The sequence below is a fragment of the Equus asinus genome, chromosome 8, assembly GCF_041296235.1.
Source record: "Equus asinus isolate D_3611 breed Donkey chromosome 8, EquAss-T2T_v2, whole genome shotgun sequence".
Lineage (NCBI taxonomy): Eukaryota > Metazoa > Chordata > Mammalia > Perissodactyla > Equidae > Equus > Equus asinus.
The window spans coordinates 28,824,243-28,841,493 of record NC_091797.1 but is presented as its reverse complement, the minus strand read 5'-3'; the positions used below and the strand labels follow the sequence as shown (position 1 = coordinate 28,841,493).

At 57.5% G+C, this 17,251-nt stretch overlaps 2 protein-coding genes across 2 annotated transcripts in view; both read right to left on the bottom strand.

The window, feature by feature from the left end:
* Window positions 1-4,207: 4,207 nt before the first annotated feature.
* On the bottom strand, window positions 4,208-16,379 carry TEAD3 (TEA domain transcription factor 3; the record flags this gene model as incomplete). Its single annotated transcript, XM_044776529.2, has 12 exons — window positions 4,208-5,812; window positions 6,005-6,157; window positions 6,235-6,375; window positions 6,546-6,719; window positions 6,894-7,027; window positions 7,589-7,650; window positions 8,209-8,258; window positions 8,368-8,505; window positions 9,354-9,365; window positions 10,207-10,269; window positions 14,097-14,161; window positions 16,142-16,379. Coding segments are annotated over 12 exons (1,344 nt in total), but the record flags the coding sequence as incomplete, so codon positions are not given.
* Window positions 16,257-17,251, bottom strand: part of LOC139045852 (collagen alpha-1(I) chain-like) — a 10,420-nt gene continuing 9,425 nt past the window's right edge. The window contains exon 2 of the mRNA XM_070515036.1: window positions 16,257-16,393. Within this exon, the coding sequence (XP_070371137.1) occupies window positions 16,380-16,393 (14 nt within the window). The 3' untranslated portion in view covers window positions 16,257-16,379. The remainder of the gene's footprint in view (window positions 16,394-17,251) is intronic.

The window sequence follows — 17,251 nt, the reverse complement described above, 5'->3', positions numbered from 1 at the left end:
TAATTTTACCCATAGTACAAACCAGGAAGGGCATTCTTTCTGCCTTCAAAACCGTGCGGTGTAATTCAGATCTCATGACAGTGGGGCTGCTAATCTGGACTGAAGCTTTTTTGATCACTGAGGGGACAAATCAGAGCTAGGACTCTGTCCTGTACTCCTGCTGCTTCCTAGCGGAGAGGGGAGGACATTCCCTGGGTGTCGGGTTCTTAACGTGGGCTTTCTGTGTGGGGTTTTTAGAAAAATTTGTTTAAAGATGACCTGAGCCAACATCTGTTGCTGATGTTCTTTGTTTTTCTTTTTTCTTTCTCCCCAAAGCCCCGTAGTATGTAGTTGTATATTCTAGTTGTAGGTCCTGGTTGTGCTATAAGGGACGCCACTTCAGCGCGGCTTGATGAGCAGTGCCATGTCTGTGCCCAGAATCTGAACCAAGGAAACCCTGGGCCACAGAAGGGGAATACGAGAACTTAAACCCGCAGGGCTGGCACCTGGGGTTTTTGTTTTTTGTTTTCCAGTCCCTCTAAATCATGCATTTGGGGTCTTGGTCTGTAGGGATGTGAGGAAAGTTGTTACAAATGGAGGTTGGGTTCCAGCAGGCCTGGGGTGGGCTTCCCTGGTGCTTCAGAGGAGAGTGGGCCACTAACCCTGAGAAATGGGTCTAGTACTTGCTTGCCTGACCCCCAATTGAATACCCTATGTTCAGGGTCGTAGGTTACCGCCTAAGAGGTTTGGAGAAATGCAAGTAGAAGACATTAGTCATTTATGGCCCCTGTCGATGTTTTCTAGGTGAGTTTAGCGAATGGGTGGAATCGGCTGTGGTAACTTTCAGGCGCTTTACGGGGCCAGGCAGGCTCCGTCCCCTCCCTGGCCTGAGGAACTTCGCTGTTCTGGCCTCCAGCACCCTGTACTGGAAAGGTGGCTTTTGGTGAGGTGGCACCTGTGTAACCTTTGACTGGAATCTGCTTCATTTAACTTTGGTCAATAAAGGGACCAGTCCATCCCTCCGCTTTTTAACAGAGCTGAAAGGCTAATCCAAAGCATAAATAAAAATGCTGCACCTTCTCCAAACAAGTCGCATCTGTCCTTTTGAACCTGAATAGAGAAGGGCACGAGGTTTTCATCAAAGACCTCGAGCGTTTTTTTGCCGTTTCAGCTTTTAAGTTACTAGTAATTTTGCTTGCAGGTAAAATAGCTATGACCTAATCTTGTGATGAGCACTGAATTCTGGTTCTCAAGGTGTCAGGCCCAGCTCGCTCTTTCCTCTGGGCTGTCACCACAGTATTGGAGAGAAGGGCCAGTGCATCTCCATCCATGGCACTCCGCACTCTGAAGGTCGTGGCAATCTTGTGTCAGGCAAGATTTTCCAACAGCATTTGCTCACCCTGTGTCTCTATCACATTCTAGCAATTCTCACAATATTTAAAGCTTTGTCATTACTGTATTTGTTATGGTAATCTGTGACCTTTGATGTTACTATTGTAATTATTTTGGGGCACCAGGAACCGTGCCCCTATACACCGGCAAGCTTAATTGATAGATGCGTGTGTTCTCAGTGCCCGCTCTCCCCTGGCCTCCCCTATTCCCCGAGACACACAATACTTACAAGCTAAAGTGAGAACATTTATGGTGTTTTGATGACTAGAAGAATGTTATGCCCTGCCTCTGTCTCCAAGCTGCTTACAAGGCAGTGAACTAAGAAAGTCCAGGCATGAGAGCCATGAGGCACAGGCGTAAACCAGCAGAAGTCACCGCGATGTCGACATGGCCCCGCTGCACCTGTGGTGCCAACCTCAGGGCCTTGGTAGGCACACGATCTGGTCCGTGAGATAAAAGCAAACCACCTCGTGAACCTAAGACCAGAAAAACGTTTGTTTGCACCGGCAGCGGTGCTGTCGGCGGAGTCATCATGGAGCCAAGGGTTTCAGAGGAGATTTCTCATGACCTCAGATGCATGCTCCACAATGAGTTGGGTGCAAGAAGACCAGCCACGTGACTGTGGGCTGAGGCCCTCCCACGGCCCCCGTTAAAATCCCAGCTCCGCCTCTCAGGAGCGATGTGAGCCTGTTGAGTGGGTCTATGAACTTCTCTCAAACTCTTGTTTTCTCACCTGAAAGTGCAGACGCTGACAGTACCTCCCTAAGACAGTTGTTCCAGCGTCAGAGTGTTACATGCTTTCCATAGTGCCAGGGACCGAAACAGCGGTTAGGACATGCTGAATACGCAGCGCTACATACACCTGCGTCACAGGCCGGTACACAGGTCCTTGTCTGGCTCAGTCGGACTGAGGACGTCTCCTCGACGGTGCTGAGGAACGGGGAGAAGAGCGTGCCCTCCAAAGCAGTCCCACGCTCCCGTTTGAAATGAGCCAGGGATCAAAATCCTTAAAAAATAGTTTTGGAGACTCTAAGGCAAGATAAACGGGCATGTTTTAGAAATATTTGGCAACTGGATTTTTCCCAGATTGGTTTGAATCACGTGAATTTAAATCGAACCCACTCCCCTTTAGGAATCAATGAGCCTGATGTATTGGGGTAGGAGTCCTTACAAACCAAAGCTGCAGTAACAAACACCCGCTGCTTTCTGCTGGGCTCTGGGGAATCTGCTTAGAGCCACGGTGCCGGCCCTCGAGAGGCCCACGGGCCACGATAAAGAGAAACGGAAGGACTAGGCTGCAGAACAGAAGGCAACGAGAACACGGTGGGGACAGCTGATTTGACCGTACTGAGGGTTGAGCTATTTTAATCCAATCCCAGCCTCTAGGAGGATTAGTCTAAAGCTTAGTGTGCACCTGAGTTAGAATGCTCCAGTATCTGTGCGGCAGGGAAATAAAGAGCCCCCGTGAGACCCCAGGACAGTGCTCGGCCTTAACATCGAACTGACAGGAACATGGCCCTCCTCCCTCTTCCCTGGGAACGTCGGAACAGAGAAAGGGAGGGGCAGGAAAGACAGAACAACAGGCCTGTTCTTTGGGGCCCAGCTGTCTTGGCCCTTCTTTGCAGCTTCCCACAGAACCCTGAGCAGGGGGACCCACTCCCAGGAGAGCCCTGGGCTTTGGGCTCAGATGACTCACCTTCTTATCCTGGTTCCTTCTCTACCTTGGGACCTTGAAACTGGTCATCACACACCTCTGGATCTGTTACATTTGTGTGTGGGGGTGAGGGGAGGGGAGGTGAGGGCTGTTTACTCCAGAGAGTGAACGAAACACCCCAGGTGACGATGCTTCCAGCACCCAATAGACATCATCGCCTTTTAGCGGGGAGCATGGATTTTGCATCCAGCCCTAGGCTGGCACATGGCAGGGCTTCAAAAACCAAGTTCTGCCTCCAGGACCCCCGCCCGCATGGCTGGGGCTCCAGGCACCCTCTCCATCCTGCAAGTGGCTGTCTGGGGTCCCTCCAATGCATTAGACCAGGACAAAAGGCCACCTGATTAAATAGTATCCCAGGTGCATGGACCTCGAGTGGGGCAGAGCAGGTTCAAATCCTGGAGTTCCCCTGATCAGCCGAGTGAGGAGAGCAGTTAACCTCAGTCCATTTCCCCATCTGCAGAATTGGAGGCTGGATTAGAGGGATCTAGAAGACTCTAGATTCTAGAATAGGGTTGCCAGATTTAGTAAATGAAAGTACAGGACGCCCAGCTGACTTTGAATTTCAGACAAAATACATGTCCACTGAGGATGCCGCCTCTCCACCACCCCCACCCCCACCCCAGTGGTCCCTGCTGTGTGAGCACAGGAAGGCTAGGAGGGGGGCGCAGGGCTTCCCCAGGCATTCAGGAGCTGGGCAGAACCTGGCGTCCCTGCTGGCGGCCACCCACTTGGAAGAGCACTCATGTTCCTTGAGGCTCTTTCCTCATGTGCAAAGTGCAGACGGGGCTGTGAGAGCCAGCAGGAGCCACCGTGAAGGCTGGGGGCATTTAGCAGGGGGCCCACCTCAGCAGCTGTGTGACCTTGGGCAAGCCACTTCGCTTAGAGACAATGCAACATAAAGCGCTCAGGCCAGCACTGGGCAGGGGGTGGGAGAAAGGCTAGAGTCGGCAAAGCTTTCAGGGGACCCTTGAAGCATATCTACTTTGAGTGTGGGTAGGGCTCGGGGGGGGGGTCCCCGGCAGAGACAGGGTGGGGTGACGTGCCAGGACCTCACCCAGGAGGAGTGCGCGCCTGAAGCTGTTCCAACCCAGAGGTCTGGCAACACTGCTCACACGACTAACCCACAAACAAATAACTTTAATTATTCTTTTTTTTCTGAGCCGGAGCTGGGCCTTGAGGGCTCCTGCCCCAGCCCCACGCCACATTTATGATACAACCCATCACAGCTGGATTTAAAAAATACACAAAAAATATATAATATACATTATAAAACCTAGGTTGGGTCTGGAGGTGGCCTGAGCGATATGCAAACGGTGGGTGAGGACCTTTGGGAAGCTCAGGGGCAGGGCGGGGGCGGGGCACAGTACTTCATATGAAACTCATAAATACCCAGAGGCGGCTGGGGGGCAGGCCGGCGGCGGAGGGGCCGGGGGTCCGGAAGGGGCAGCAGGGGTAGGTTAAGCTTCAGCCCCAGAACAGGGTCTGGGGAGTGGCTGCTCCAGGCCGGGGAGTCTGAGGCGGGCAGAGAACCTCAGGGAGCGGTGCCCCCCCCCCCCCCCCCCCCCCCCGAGGCTTGGGCAGGAGAAAATACCAAAGCCTTCAGCCCCTCCTGGTCCCCAGGCCACTGGTCTGCCCAGAGGTGGGACTCCACCTTCCCACCTGCCCCTCCAGCCTTGGGCTGAGCCTGGGCGTGCCCCTGGGGCCGTCCCCAGTCAGGAGGCTGCTGGGGGCTCGCCCGGCTCTGGGCCAGGGCAGCTCGGGGGAGGTCAGCACAGGAGGCGCCTGAGACACCCCCCCCCCCCCAGACTACAGGCTGATAGACAGCACCCACCAGGCGCCTCGCCCCTGTGTTCCCTCTTCCCACCTGGTCAGCAGCGGCTGCTCCCTCCTGCCAGGGGGCTCTGGGAGGAGGCACTGTCTCAGGGCTCCCCACCCAGCTGGCCCCAGCCCCTTGGTGCAGACCCTCTCTCCTGCCCCCCTGTGGCCGCCCCGCTCCAGGGAGGTAGTGTAAACCTGGGCTCTGGGGACAGGCAGCCCTGGGTGAGAACTCCAACTCTGCCCATCCCGCAACTTCTCGGAGCCTCAGCACCTCATCTGAGACACCCGGACCCACGCGGGCCTGGCAGGGTCTGAGGATGGCACAAGGCATGTCAGGGACCGGGCACACAGCAGGTACAAAGGAAGTGTGGGCCCCTCTCTTCTTCTCGACCCAACCCCAACTCAATACTCTCCTTCTCAGGGCCTCTGTACTCCGACTCCCTCGGCCTCCGTTCTACCCTCACCAGCCCGTCACACTCCCCTGAGGGCCCAGTGGCCATACACGCCAGAGCCCAAAGGTGTCCTCCCATTCATTCGAGGCTGGGCAGAGCTGGGTGATGGTGGCTCAGCGGCCCGGGCAAGCTGCCCCACTGCTGAGCCCTGTTTTCTTCTCCACAATTAAAGCGCAGAACAGTGGCAGGGAGTGTGTGTGCTGGGGGTGGGTGGCGAGGCCTCCGGGGTCCTGGCCTGAAGCCTGGCAGGTGGATGAATCCTCAATCGTGGACCTCCGGGGTGCCAGGCAGGTGTGCGGAAAAGATGCCCGTCCTGGATCCTGGTCGGGGGGCAGAGGGTGCCCTAGTCTTTGACAAGCTTGTAGACGTGATGCTGGGCCCCATGCTCGCTGGTGGAGACTTCGAAGACGAAAGCAATGACGAGTAGGGTCTCCTGGGAGTCCCGGCTCGTCACGACCTGGGGGATGAATAGGCGGGTTCGGGCGTTCAGGCAGCACACAGACCCAGGATGTGGGGGCTGAGCAGACCCTTCTCCTTTCTGGGTCTCAGTCTCCTCATCTGAGCGAAGGGTCTGGCCACCCCCACTTTGAGGTCCCTGCGCCTGGGGCCATGCTGTGATCCCCCTCCCCGACCCCTGCTGCCCCCACACCTGCAGGATGGTGAAGTTCTCCAGGACGCTGTTCATCATGTACTTCTCGGGCAGGTGCTTCAGCTTGTGGATGAAGTTGATCATGTACTCGCACATGGGCGAGCGGTGGATGCGGTACACGAAGCGCCCGTTCTCCAGCCTGGCGTACTCGGTCTGAGGAGAGCCGCAAGGGAGCGTCGCTCGGCGTGCCCGCTCCCAGCCCCACCGCGCCGCCCCAGGCCCCCACTCACCTCCACCTTCTCCACCACCTGCTTGCCGAAGGAGCACACCTTGGTGGAGACGCTGATGGTCATGCTGTCGGCCGAGCTGTACTGGGAGCTGACCCCATAGAAGGCTCCCGGGCCCTCCTGGATGGTGCTGTTGAGGTCCGCCTGGAGGAGGGGGCGGGGGTGGCGTCAGGTGGTGGTGGAGGCCAGAGGGAGGCTTCCTGCCCAAGGAGCCATCTCCAGACCTCTGTCCAGAGGCCACGGGGAGAGAGGGCGGGGTCAGGGGTCAATGGGGTGTGCACGCACATCTGCGGGGGACGTTGTTGGCAGCTTACCCAGAACTTGACAAGGAAGAAGGCATTGGGGGGCCCCTTCTCATAGAGCTCCTTCAGCCCACCCTTTTTCTCGGGGAACTTGTCATAGATCTGGCGCACGTCCACGGCCTCCAGGGGCGGGTCCGAGAAGGCGGGGTTCGTCTGGCCGATGTGCACAAACAGGTGTTTGCTGTACTGTTGGGAGGCCGGGCCGGGTCAGGAGGCGCTGCAGGGCGCAGGCGCGGGGCGCTGCACCGGGACAGCACCGCCCTGTGGCTTCCCCACCCCATGACCCTGAGCCGCGGCCCTGGACCGCCGTGCCAGGGTCTCTCCTCCGCTGCACAAACCCTCCCCCGCCCCCAACGTTACCGTGTCAGGGTCTCGCTGCACCTCCATGAAGGCGGAATACTCGAGGAGCCGCAGCCGCGAGGAGGCGATGGTGCGGTCCTGCCACACGGGCACAGAGGCGGCAGCTGGGGGGAGCGGGGCCAGGGGCTCGTAACCTGGGAGGATGAGACGGACGCTCAGTGGCATGCGCGCGGGTCCTGGCTACAGAGAGCTGCCCCCAGCCTGCACGGAGCCTTCGTGCAAATTAGAAAACAGCGCCCTTTTGGGTGGGAACATGGGCTGGCTTTTGACTCCCTGCCAGGTCTCCTTGTTCAATGTACAACACACACGACATGGATGGTGGCCCTGGGAGTCCACATCAGTGGATTTTTCCTTAGGTCAATCTCAATGTGTGTTCAAACCAGAAAATACAGACTAGTAAAAAGAGAAAAATAAAAATTACCCAGAATTCCAATACATATATACACATATAAATGTAATACTTTTGGCGGTGTGTACTTGTAAGAGAGTTCCGGAAGCAACATTGTAAAAGGTTGGGCTATTTCAGTGTAAAAAGAGGACTCTTCCCAGCCTGTCCCAATCCACTAGAGATGCCAGCCACTCCTTCCTCCCAATGCACACGCACACACACACACAGTTGGGCCGCAGCTCTCCTGAGCAGAGGCACAGGTGGCCAGGGATGGGCGGTGGTGGTGGCCGCCCAGGAGGGAACTTACTGCTGAGCGTTGGCGGCAGGGGCGGCTGGATGGGGTAGGCTGGCTGTGCAAAGGGCTTGATGCTGCAGACAGGAGCAGAGCTGGGTTAGAGGGTCTCCCTTCCCCACCTTCCACCAGCCCAGTCACTTGGGGTCTCCTGCGGGACTCCAATAGGGAGCCACCCAGCCTTTCAGCGGAGGCCCAGAAATGCATGCTGACAAGCTAACTCATGAGCTTTTCATTTTCTTCACATTTTAGCTTCTGTGAAGTGAAATCCTGCTGCATTGCACAATGGATGCGCACATGTGTGTAGCATTTCAACCCCGCCCTTAAGAGCTGCTCCTTAAACCAAGGTGTGCGTCTCAGGATAACCAAGTGTACGCGACTCCCTGACTCGTGGACTGAGAGACTGGCTCAGGGATTAACCAAACGAAAAGGAATCGAAGGGCGGAGGACAAGCGGCTGAGCGGGCTGATGAATGAACAGACAGATGCACTAGCTCTCTGTCTGGGGAGCCCCATCCTCCCATTGTTGAATTCAAACTCTGCTCAGCTGTGGCTGGGACCCAGCTGGGAGGGGAAGTCCAGCGTGGCTGCCCAGGGAAAGGAGGGGGTGTGGGAGGGGTGCACCCCAATACTCACTCCTGAGAGGGTCCAGGCTGCTGTCCCAGGAGAGGGGGGCTGCTCCAGAACTGCAGAGATGGGACAAAGCCCAGGAGCCCCTCAGTATCCATGTGCCCCCTACAGCCTGGCCCCAAAGGCACTCCCTCACCCCAGCCCCACCTCCCAGGACCCCTGTACCCGTGAGGAAGTGGAGAAGACGGCCTGGGGCAGAGGGGAGGGCGGGCTGAACTTGTTCTGGAGGACGCTGGCGGACACAATCTGGGCGGAGGACATGGATGCCATGCTCTGGAGGGCTTTGTCCTTCGAGACCTGGTCCTGGAGAGGGGAGGGGCCGTGTGAGGCCTGAGCCAGGCCAGAGACAGGACAGGGCTTGCCTCAGGGACCCCCACCCTGGCCCTTGGGGCTCCCGGAGTTCAGATCTGCACGACAGCCCCAGCTCTGCTGTGTGGGCTCAGGAGAGTCCAGGGTGTACCTCACCCCTCTGACCACAAGCTACAGGAAGAAATAATTTCATTTTATTCCGTAACCCAGTATATGTCAAAACAAGTCCTCTATTTTGTGTGTCACGCACTCTCATATTTCCTATTCTATTTCATCAGTGGTTCTCAAAGTACGGTCCGTGGACCAACAGCACCAGCATCCCCTGGCAGTTTGTTAGAAATGCACATTCGTGGGGCCGGCCCGCTGGCGCAGCTGTTAAGTGCGCACATTCTGCTTCGGCGGCCCGTAGTTCGCCGGTTCAGATCCCAGGTGCGGACATGGCACCGCTTGGCAAGCCATGTTGTAGTAGGCGTCCCACATATAAAGTAAAGGAAGATGGGCACAGATGTTAGCTCAGAGCCAGTCTTCCTCAGCAAAAAGAGGAGGATTGGCAGCCGATATTAGCTCAGGGCTAATCTTCCTCAAAAAAAAGAAAAAAAAAAAAGAAATGCACATTCTCAGGCCAGACCTATTGAATCAGAAACTCTGAGGGTGAGGCCGGGCAGTCTGCCTTCACAAGGCCTCCAGGCGATTCCGATGCACGGTGAAGGTTGAGAACCACTCTATTTCACTTGTTAAAAATGATATTTGCAAACCTCTCAAGCTGATTTCACAATCCGTAATTTGAAAATCTGGTATTAGGTGCCCTCCCTGTCCCCCAGGGGAGCGGCAGTGCCACTTACCAGGTTCATGGCCTGTGAAGGAGAGGAGAATAGGTTAGAGGAGACAGACAGGAGGGCCAGATGGGGGGGCCTCTCTTTCCACCTTCCTCCACTCAGTGCCCACCTGCTCTCAGCTCCCCAGGAGCCCAGGGAAGCTCAGAGGCAGCTGTGGGTCCTCCCCCACCCCACTGCCACCCGGAGGGAGTGCTTGCCAGCTGGGGGTGCCCTGGAAAGGGGGGGCCGAGGGAGGACAGGCTGGAGACTGAGGCAGTGGACCAAGCCAGCGCCCCTGGATGTGGGCCTGTCCACGTCCTCTGCAGCTGTGCTCAGGCACGTGGGGCTGGGGTGGAGGCCCAGTCTGCCAGGCAGCTGTGGTCAGGGAGAAGCTGCTGCAGCCTACAGGGGCCCTGATAAGGTCCCAGGCCATGAACCCCAGGCTCTGAGATCCTCAGCTGCAGAGCACCCAGGATTGAGCATCCAATGCAAGGAACGGCCATGCCCGCCACAGCAGCTCTGCCAGCCAACACCCCCCAGTGTCTCCTCCCTGCCCCCTTGAAGTCCCATGCAATTAGCAAGCAGCAATTAGGAGGAAGGAGAAAAAAGGAAACGGAGAAGAAGAGAGGTGGGCCTTAGTGGCCCCCAGATGGTCTTCCTCTCCCTCACTGTCGGGCTGGCTGTCCCCTTGGGTCCCTGCTTAGTCTCCAGAGGCCGTGGCCCTGTGTGGCCTGAAAGAGCCTTTGGGCTTCTTGCTGCTATTTGTGTTTGAGATATCCCCCACTCCTGAGCTCCTCAGCCCCCTCCCTGCCCCAGGCTGGGGTCAGAGAGCAGCAACAGGCCTGGGCAGGGCCAGGCTGAGTGGCAGGGGACCCCATACCTTCAGCTTGGACTGAATCTCCCGAGATTTCCGCCTGGCTAGAACCTGCAAGTGGCTAGAGACCTGTAGAGAGAGAGAGAGAAAGAGAAAAAGAGCAGCAAGAGCAGAAGAGGAGGCAAGAACAGAGCTTCAGACAGAAAAGAGGCACAGTGGGCTGCAGAGCCGGCCAAGGCAGAGGCCTGAGCCGTGCAGGGAGAGCCGTGGAGGCGCCGGAGGCCCCAGGCAGGCGCCCAACATACCTTGATGCCAACCTGGTACTCCCGCACCTTCTTCCGGGCTAGAACCTGTATGTGGCTGGACACCTAGGGGCCGCCCCACGCCCCGCCAGAGAGGAAAACACAGATAGTGAGGAGGCACAGCATGGGGCAGCCACGGGCAAGGAGCATCCCAGCCCTCACCTCTGGGACCAAGTGTAAGTGGGAGGAAATGTGGGCAAACACCCCTGAGCCCTGACAATTCTGCTCTCTTCTTGGCTCTGTCTTCATCAAGAGCCTAGATCAAGAGTGGCTTCTGGGGCCACCATGTACAGTTGTACAGGTTGTTCACCACACAAGAGTACTTGGCCCAGTGAGGGCTAAAAGCCAGCCTAAGCTCTGTTGGCCAAGCTACATGTCCTGGTGCTGGGCTGCATCTAACCCAGAGGAAGGGTATCTTTTCCTTTTTCCAAAAAGGGGTGACTGGTTCTCATACTCAGAGGAGAAACTTTTTGCTAACTGGCATCACAGAATCTAGCAATGGCCATAACGCTCCTGCTGGCCATCAGATTACACATCAAGGCCACGTCCTCTACGAAGGATCCTTGTACCACTGCGAAGGCCTCCCAACAGCTTGCCAGCCTCCAGACCCAGGCCTGCTCCAACTCCTGCTCTGCTCATGCAGCATCTTCCCCCGACACGCCTTCCTCCTCCTTGGACTAACATGTGGCAGGATGCACATGTGTACACAGTAGGTACTCTTAATTGCATTTCTTCTCCAGACCTCCTCCCCGAAGCCTCCCTCTCCTGGCAAACCTGGGCTCACCGTGGTCTGGATGTGCGTGCCACGGGCTTGCACAACAGACCCTCGACCTTGTCAGGGATCTGCCCCTGAGCCTCAGAGAACCTAAATGTCACTGTTTCCCATGAAACACAAGGGGATGCCTGGGTCCTCCCGGCTGCTTCACACTTTCCTCATCAGCAGTCGCTGATGGCTGTTTTTATCTCCACAAAGAAACAGTTTCTTTTTCTTTTTAATCATTGACTGAAAGTTACTATGTATGTGATGCTGGGCAGCCCCCACGCTCCTGGTTAGGACCCAGCTGGGAGCTCCTCCCATTGCCTCTCCGTGCACAGGGATCAGCCAGCACACAGCAAGATTATCGCTCACTTCACGTCCTGACAATAATTGACGACTACCGAGCACGGGCTACTATTATTCTCCGCACTTGACTCGTACCAACTCATCTGACCTTGACGGCAACACTAGGAGGTCGGTACGAATGTTATCCCCCATTTACAGATGATGAAACCAAAGTACAGAGAGGTTAAGCAGCTTATCCAAGGTCACACAGCTGGAAGCTAAAGCTGAGATCTGAACGCAGAGGGCCTGACTCCAGAGCCCACTTGCTCCACCGCCGGACTACACTGCCAGGCCTCTGAGACCCTCGGCGCAGAGGTCCCCCTCCACGTGGTCAACTCTGTGACAGCTCAAAGCCACATGGGACTCGATCCTAATGTAATGCCTAGCTGTTTTCAACGTGGAGGCAGGGTACTTACTATTCATGGCTGTATGTATCCATAAAAAAATAAAACTGCATTTCTTTTTAACCAAAAGTAGAATAAAGACAACCAAAAACATCTTCCCTGTCAGCTGGTTGCTCTTTGTGACACACAAAGATATGCCTCGCCCCCACAACCACAGGACAGCTCCCCTGTTAAGGAGCCATCAGACACCCGAGTTCTAAGAAAGAACAAAGTTAGAGGAGGTCCACCCTTTGAAAATGACAAAGGCCAGCGGTTTTTTAAATTTTGAGCTTGCTGACTTGGCTGTACAGCCAGCCTCCTTGGGACACTCGGCCAGGAGCAGGGATAACGCTGGACCCAGAGTTAAGAGGCTCTGCTCCCCTCCCTGGGCCTCGGGTCAGAGCGACTGAGCTTAGACATCCCTCGGCCCCGCCCCCTCTGAGGAACCGGCTCCTACCAGCACATCTTTCGGGAGAAGCAGGACACGGTGCCCTTCTCCTGAGCCCGGGATGGCTTTCTGTTCATAATAATAACAGCAAGGGGAGCAGCAAGTCGTGACGCAGTGCTCACTTTGTTCTAAGTCTTCGCACGCTGGCTAATTTAACGGCGAGGCAGAGAGGCCAGGAGGCGGGGCACCCCCTCTTCGGAGGCGGGGAGCAGGTATCTGACCCTGGGGGGCTGATCGGTCATATTCCTCCTGCAGCCCCAGGCTCCAGGGAACAGGGCCCTGGTCTGTCCGGCTCCCTGCTGTGTCCCTCGTGCCTAGAACACAGTAGTAGCTCAATAATTTGCTATGTGAATAAATGCTGTGCGACATGAGCTGGCCCAGGGAGAGCGGGTAATAAACTCTGAAGAAATGAGGGAGTGTTTCTGCTCCCATGCTCAGTGGGACCTTCCTTTGAGACCATGAGGTGGGACAGGGCAGGCTGGCCATATGCACACATGGGGACCTGGCAAGGTGGTTGCAAGGTCCAAACCCCACCCAGACAGGGAGGCTGGGAGGGCTGAGGGTCAGAGCTGGCGCCCGCCCCTCCAGGGACCTCCCTCCAGCCTGCTGTCTCCCAGGAACCCCACACGCACCCCACCCTTCAGGTTTCCCCTGCAGGTGTACTGTCACCACACTGCTGCCCTCCCTAGACTGGAAGCCACCCAATCATCTGGCAGATCACCCCCCCCCCCCAACCATTGTACTCCCCAGCCACCATGGCTGTGGCTCCAGGGCCCTGCCTCCCCCTGGCCCCCTCTAAGCCCTTGCCCCAGCTGCTCCAGGGCCAAGGTTCCTAGACAGCTGCCGCCCACCACTCCCTGCTCTGTTCCCTTCCACAGCCCCCAGCTGCCCCCAGGGGAACCTGTCCCTCGGGCCTCTCCCCGCCCTCAGCTCTTCCCACTCTGCCCTCCCCGACACCACCCTGCTAACTGAGGCTCCTTCCTGCCCAGTGGGTTGAATCCTGGGTCCACTACCTACCAGCCGAGTGACCTTGAGGAAGTTACTTAACTTCCCCGTGCCTCGGTTTCCTCATCTGTAAAATGGAGATAATTACTGTACCTACTTCGTAAGGCTGCTGTGAGGATTAAATAAATTCATATAAAGTAAGCTCTGCATGGGTTCACAGTTACCACTTGTACATCCAACTTCCTCAGCCTGGAGGAATCCTCTCCCTCTTTTGTGCCTGGCTAAATCCTATTCCTTCTTAAAAATGCATCTTGAGTGTCACCTCCTCCAGGAAGCCTTCCCAGCCCTCCCTCCTCCCTTCTCCTGCCTGGTCCTGGTTAAATGCTTGGCCGGCCGCACACATGCCTCTTTCAGCCATGCCACCCTGCTCTGTCCTCGTCTGTCCACCTGTCTGTCCTCTTGACTGCTCAGGGTCACTCAGAGCAGTGACCATGGAGCTGTCCCATGGGGCTGATCTGTGGTCACAGAACCAAAGGCCTCGGTGGGGTGGTGGGTGGTCAGAGAGGACAGTGCCCTTTTCTCTAAGACCTCGAGAGGAGTGATGGAGCAGCCTGGGGGAGTGACATCACTAGGGGGAGGGCCGGGGAGCAACTGGGTGAGGGGCAGCTCTCTCGGAGGGGTGGGCTGGGCTGGTCACTGGGAGAGCTGCAGGCAGGAAGGGGCTGGGGAGGCAGCTGCGAGAGTGCGTGTGGGCAGAGCACGAAGCATCTCTTTACCTGTTTTCTCGTCCGAGTCTTCCCCGTCCTCAATTTAATATAACGTGCGATCAACTCATTTCGACCTAAATTGGAGTGAGAGGAAAAGTGAGCAGTGGGCAAAAGGGGAGCTGGTGGCTGGAGGCACCCCCCACCAGCTGGAAGCCACACCAGGCTCCTCCTCCCAACGCTGCTCTTGTGTTCCCTCCCCACTCTCCTCACTCCAACCGGCCCAAGGGGCACAAGCAGGACAGGGAAGGGTCAGGGGGGAGGGCCCAGGTGCTCGCCCCACCACCTCCAGGCCCTGGGGGGGCTGGTTGTGGGGGACAGGGTGAGTGGGGGCCGCAGAGTCGGAGGAGGGCGGGCGAAACAATGTCGGGCGACCTGATGGGTTTCCCTGCAGACAGACAGGGCCAGGTGGGGCCCAAGGGCAGCAGGACAGCTGGGCCCCCACTCCCAGCCCGGACAGGGCTTCCTTCTTCCCTGGGCTCCGTCACCCACTCCAAGTCTCTGAGTGTCTGCATTCGTGTGTGAGAGTGAGGTCTGCCCCAGGTGGCAGGCATTTCAGCACATGTCCCCATGTACGTCTGACAGTCCTGTCCTGGCTGTCCTGGCCACAGGGGGAGGCCGTGGACAAGCCACTTCCCTTCTCTGGGGAAATGGGCAGGAAGAACCGGATGGTCTCCCACCTGCCTCCTACACAGACAGCCTGTGTCAGGATGCGTCACTGAGTGCGTCACTGTGTCCTTGAGCCTGTCACCCCCATGTCACCGGTTACCAGGGTCTCCCCTGCCCTGCGAGAGAGCCCAATTGCCTATTGGCCTTGAGGGGGGCGCTCTGTGCAGCACCACAGACCCTTGAGCGCCAGAAGCTGGCCAGCATCCAGGGCACTTGGCCCCAGGAAGGGGGTGCTTGGGACGCATGGCGAAGGCTATGTCCACATCCTTAGAGTGTATACCTCTTACCCCCCAAATCCAGGCCTCCTGTCCCCCGGCCCCATAGCCTCCCCAGAACAGCCACATTCTCCAAATTCCTCTTGGATGACAGAACCAGCCCCACTGCCCCTCCCTTCCTGCCTGCCCCCTCCACCCCACTCCCTCGCCCTGTCTAAAAATACCCTGTGGGGCTGCCCCAGCCATCTGGGAGGGGAGCCTTGGGGGCAGGGAGCCCCCGCCCTCCAGAAGGCGCCATGGAACATCTGCCTGGCCCATGAGCGGGGCTCTGGGCTGAGGGGCGTGCGGGCGCAGAGGGCGGGGGCAGCGGGACAGGCGGCAGCCCTTACCACTCGGCCCAGCTGTCTCCTTCCTGTGCCCCGCATGGTACTGGATGCTGGGAGGGGACAGGCTGAGGGCCTGCCTCACTCAGCCACAGGCTATCACCCAGGGTTGGAGGGAGCTGGCAAGGAGCCAGGCCCAGAAGGGTTGAGTTATCCCAAAAATGCAGCTCTGGGAGAGCCCTCTCAGGGCTGGATGAGACGGGGACACTCCCTTCTGGAGGCAGGAGGTGGGCAAGATGGCAAAGAGAGGGGCCAGGAGAGACTTGGGTGGGGGTGTGAGGAAAGAATGAGGCCCCAGCCCTTGTCGCGGTGTGGCCTTGCACCACCCTGCAGCCCCTCCCCCCTGCCCCCCATACCCCAGAGGGAACTCACACTGGGAAACCCCCGCTCTGTGCCGGGACTCCCACCCCAGGCCTCCCCCCTCGGCTAGCCTACATCCTCCCAGGGGAGGCACCCTCTCCCAGGCCTAGCCTGGAGCACACCAGACTGACCCAGTTTCCTGGGCCCACTGAGTCACCCCGAAACCTCCAGGCCAGCAGGCGGGAGGAGAGCAGGAGCGGACCGGGGTGTCAAGGTGTGGGCCGAGCTCTGAAGGGGGCAAGCCCGGCTTGTTTATGAGGAGGATCCAGACACACAGGCTTGCACGCCCAGACTCGCCCAGCCCATGGCGGGTTGGCAGGACTTCGCCAAACCGGTTGGGTGAGGGGGCAGAGAGCAGGGGGAGGGGCCGGCGAGGGCCAGGCCACCTCCCCCAGTCCCGGCCAGTGTCCCTGTGCCTACCCACACGCACCGTACATCTTGCCCTCATCCGATAGGATGATCTTGCGGCGGCCGCAGGGCGGGTAGATGGCCAGGGCCTCCTGGAAGCTCTGCTCAATGTCTGGGCTCCACACGCCCTCCGCGTCGTTGTCCAGCCCCTTGTCCAGGCCCTCGGGCCCATCTTCCCGGGCCTCCCCGGGGCTGCTGCTGGTGTTCCAGCTGTTGGACGCTATTGTGCTGGTTGCTTTGGGCTCCGGGCCTGAGCCCACTCAGCAGCCTGAGCCTGGGGGCAGAGGCAGAGGGGTTAGGGCCAGGGTCCTCCCAGACCACAGCAATCTCCCACCCCAGGGGCAGGTGCTCCAGGGTAGGGTGGAGGTAACCAGAGGTTATGCTTATCACACTGTGTGACCTTGGGTGAGCTACTTCACCTCTCCGAGCCTCTGTCCTATGAAATAAGGAAAGAGTCTCCTTGAGGTCTGATGGTTAAAACTAAACAAGATTGAGACAGCCCTGATGGCCTAGTGGTTAAAGTTCGGTGCACTCCACTTTGGCAGCCCTGGTTTGGTTCCTGGGCACAGAACCACACCACTCGTCTGTCAGCAGCCATGCTGTGGCAGTGGCTCATAGAAGAACTAGAAGGACCTACAACTAGAATATACAACTATGTATGGGGCTTTGGGGAGGAAAAAAAAAAAAAGAAAGATTGGCAACAGATGTTAGCTCAGGGTAAATATTTCCCAACAAAAAAAGAAAAATAAGATCATGACAAAATGCTGACCCCAATGCCTGGCTCATGACACTTAAGACACAGTACTGGTGGTGATCAATAACCACAATGATAACGCCTATCTATATCCACACAGCACTTTCATATTCATTCAATCCTTGAAACCCAGGCAGGGAGGGCGAGGAGCGACGCCCAGGATTCAGATGAGGAAAACTGAGGCCCACAGGTCACACAGCTGCCAAAGGCTTCAGGAGGAGCAGAGAGAGGAGGAACACAAGGGCAGCCCAGTGTCTCCTGGGCTCTCAGAGGGGCTCCTGGGCTCCCACTCTGCCAGCTCCTCCTCCCTGTCATTGGGATCACCAAGCAGGGACCCGCGCCTCTCACTCTCCCCCCAGCATCAATGCAACCCTACTG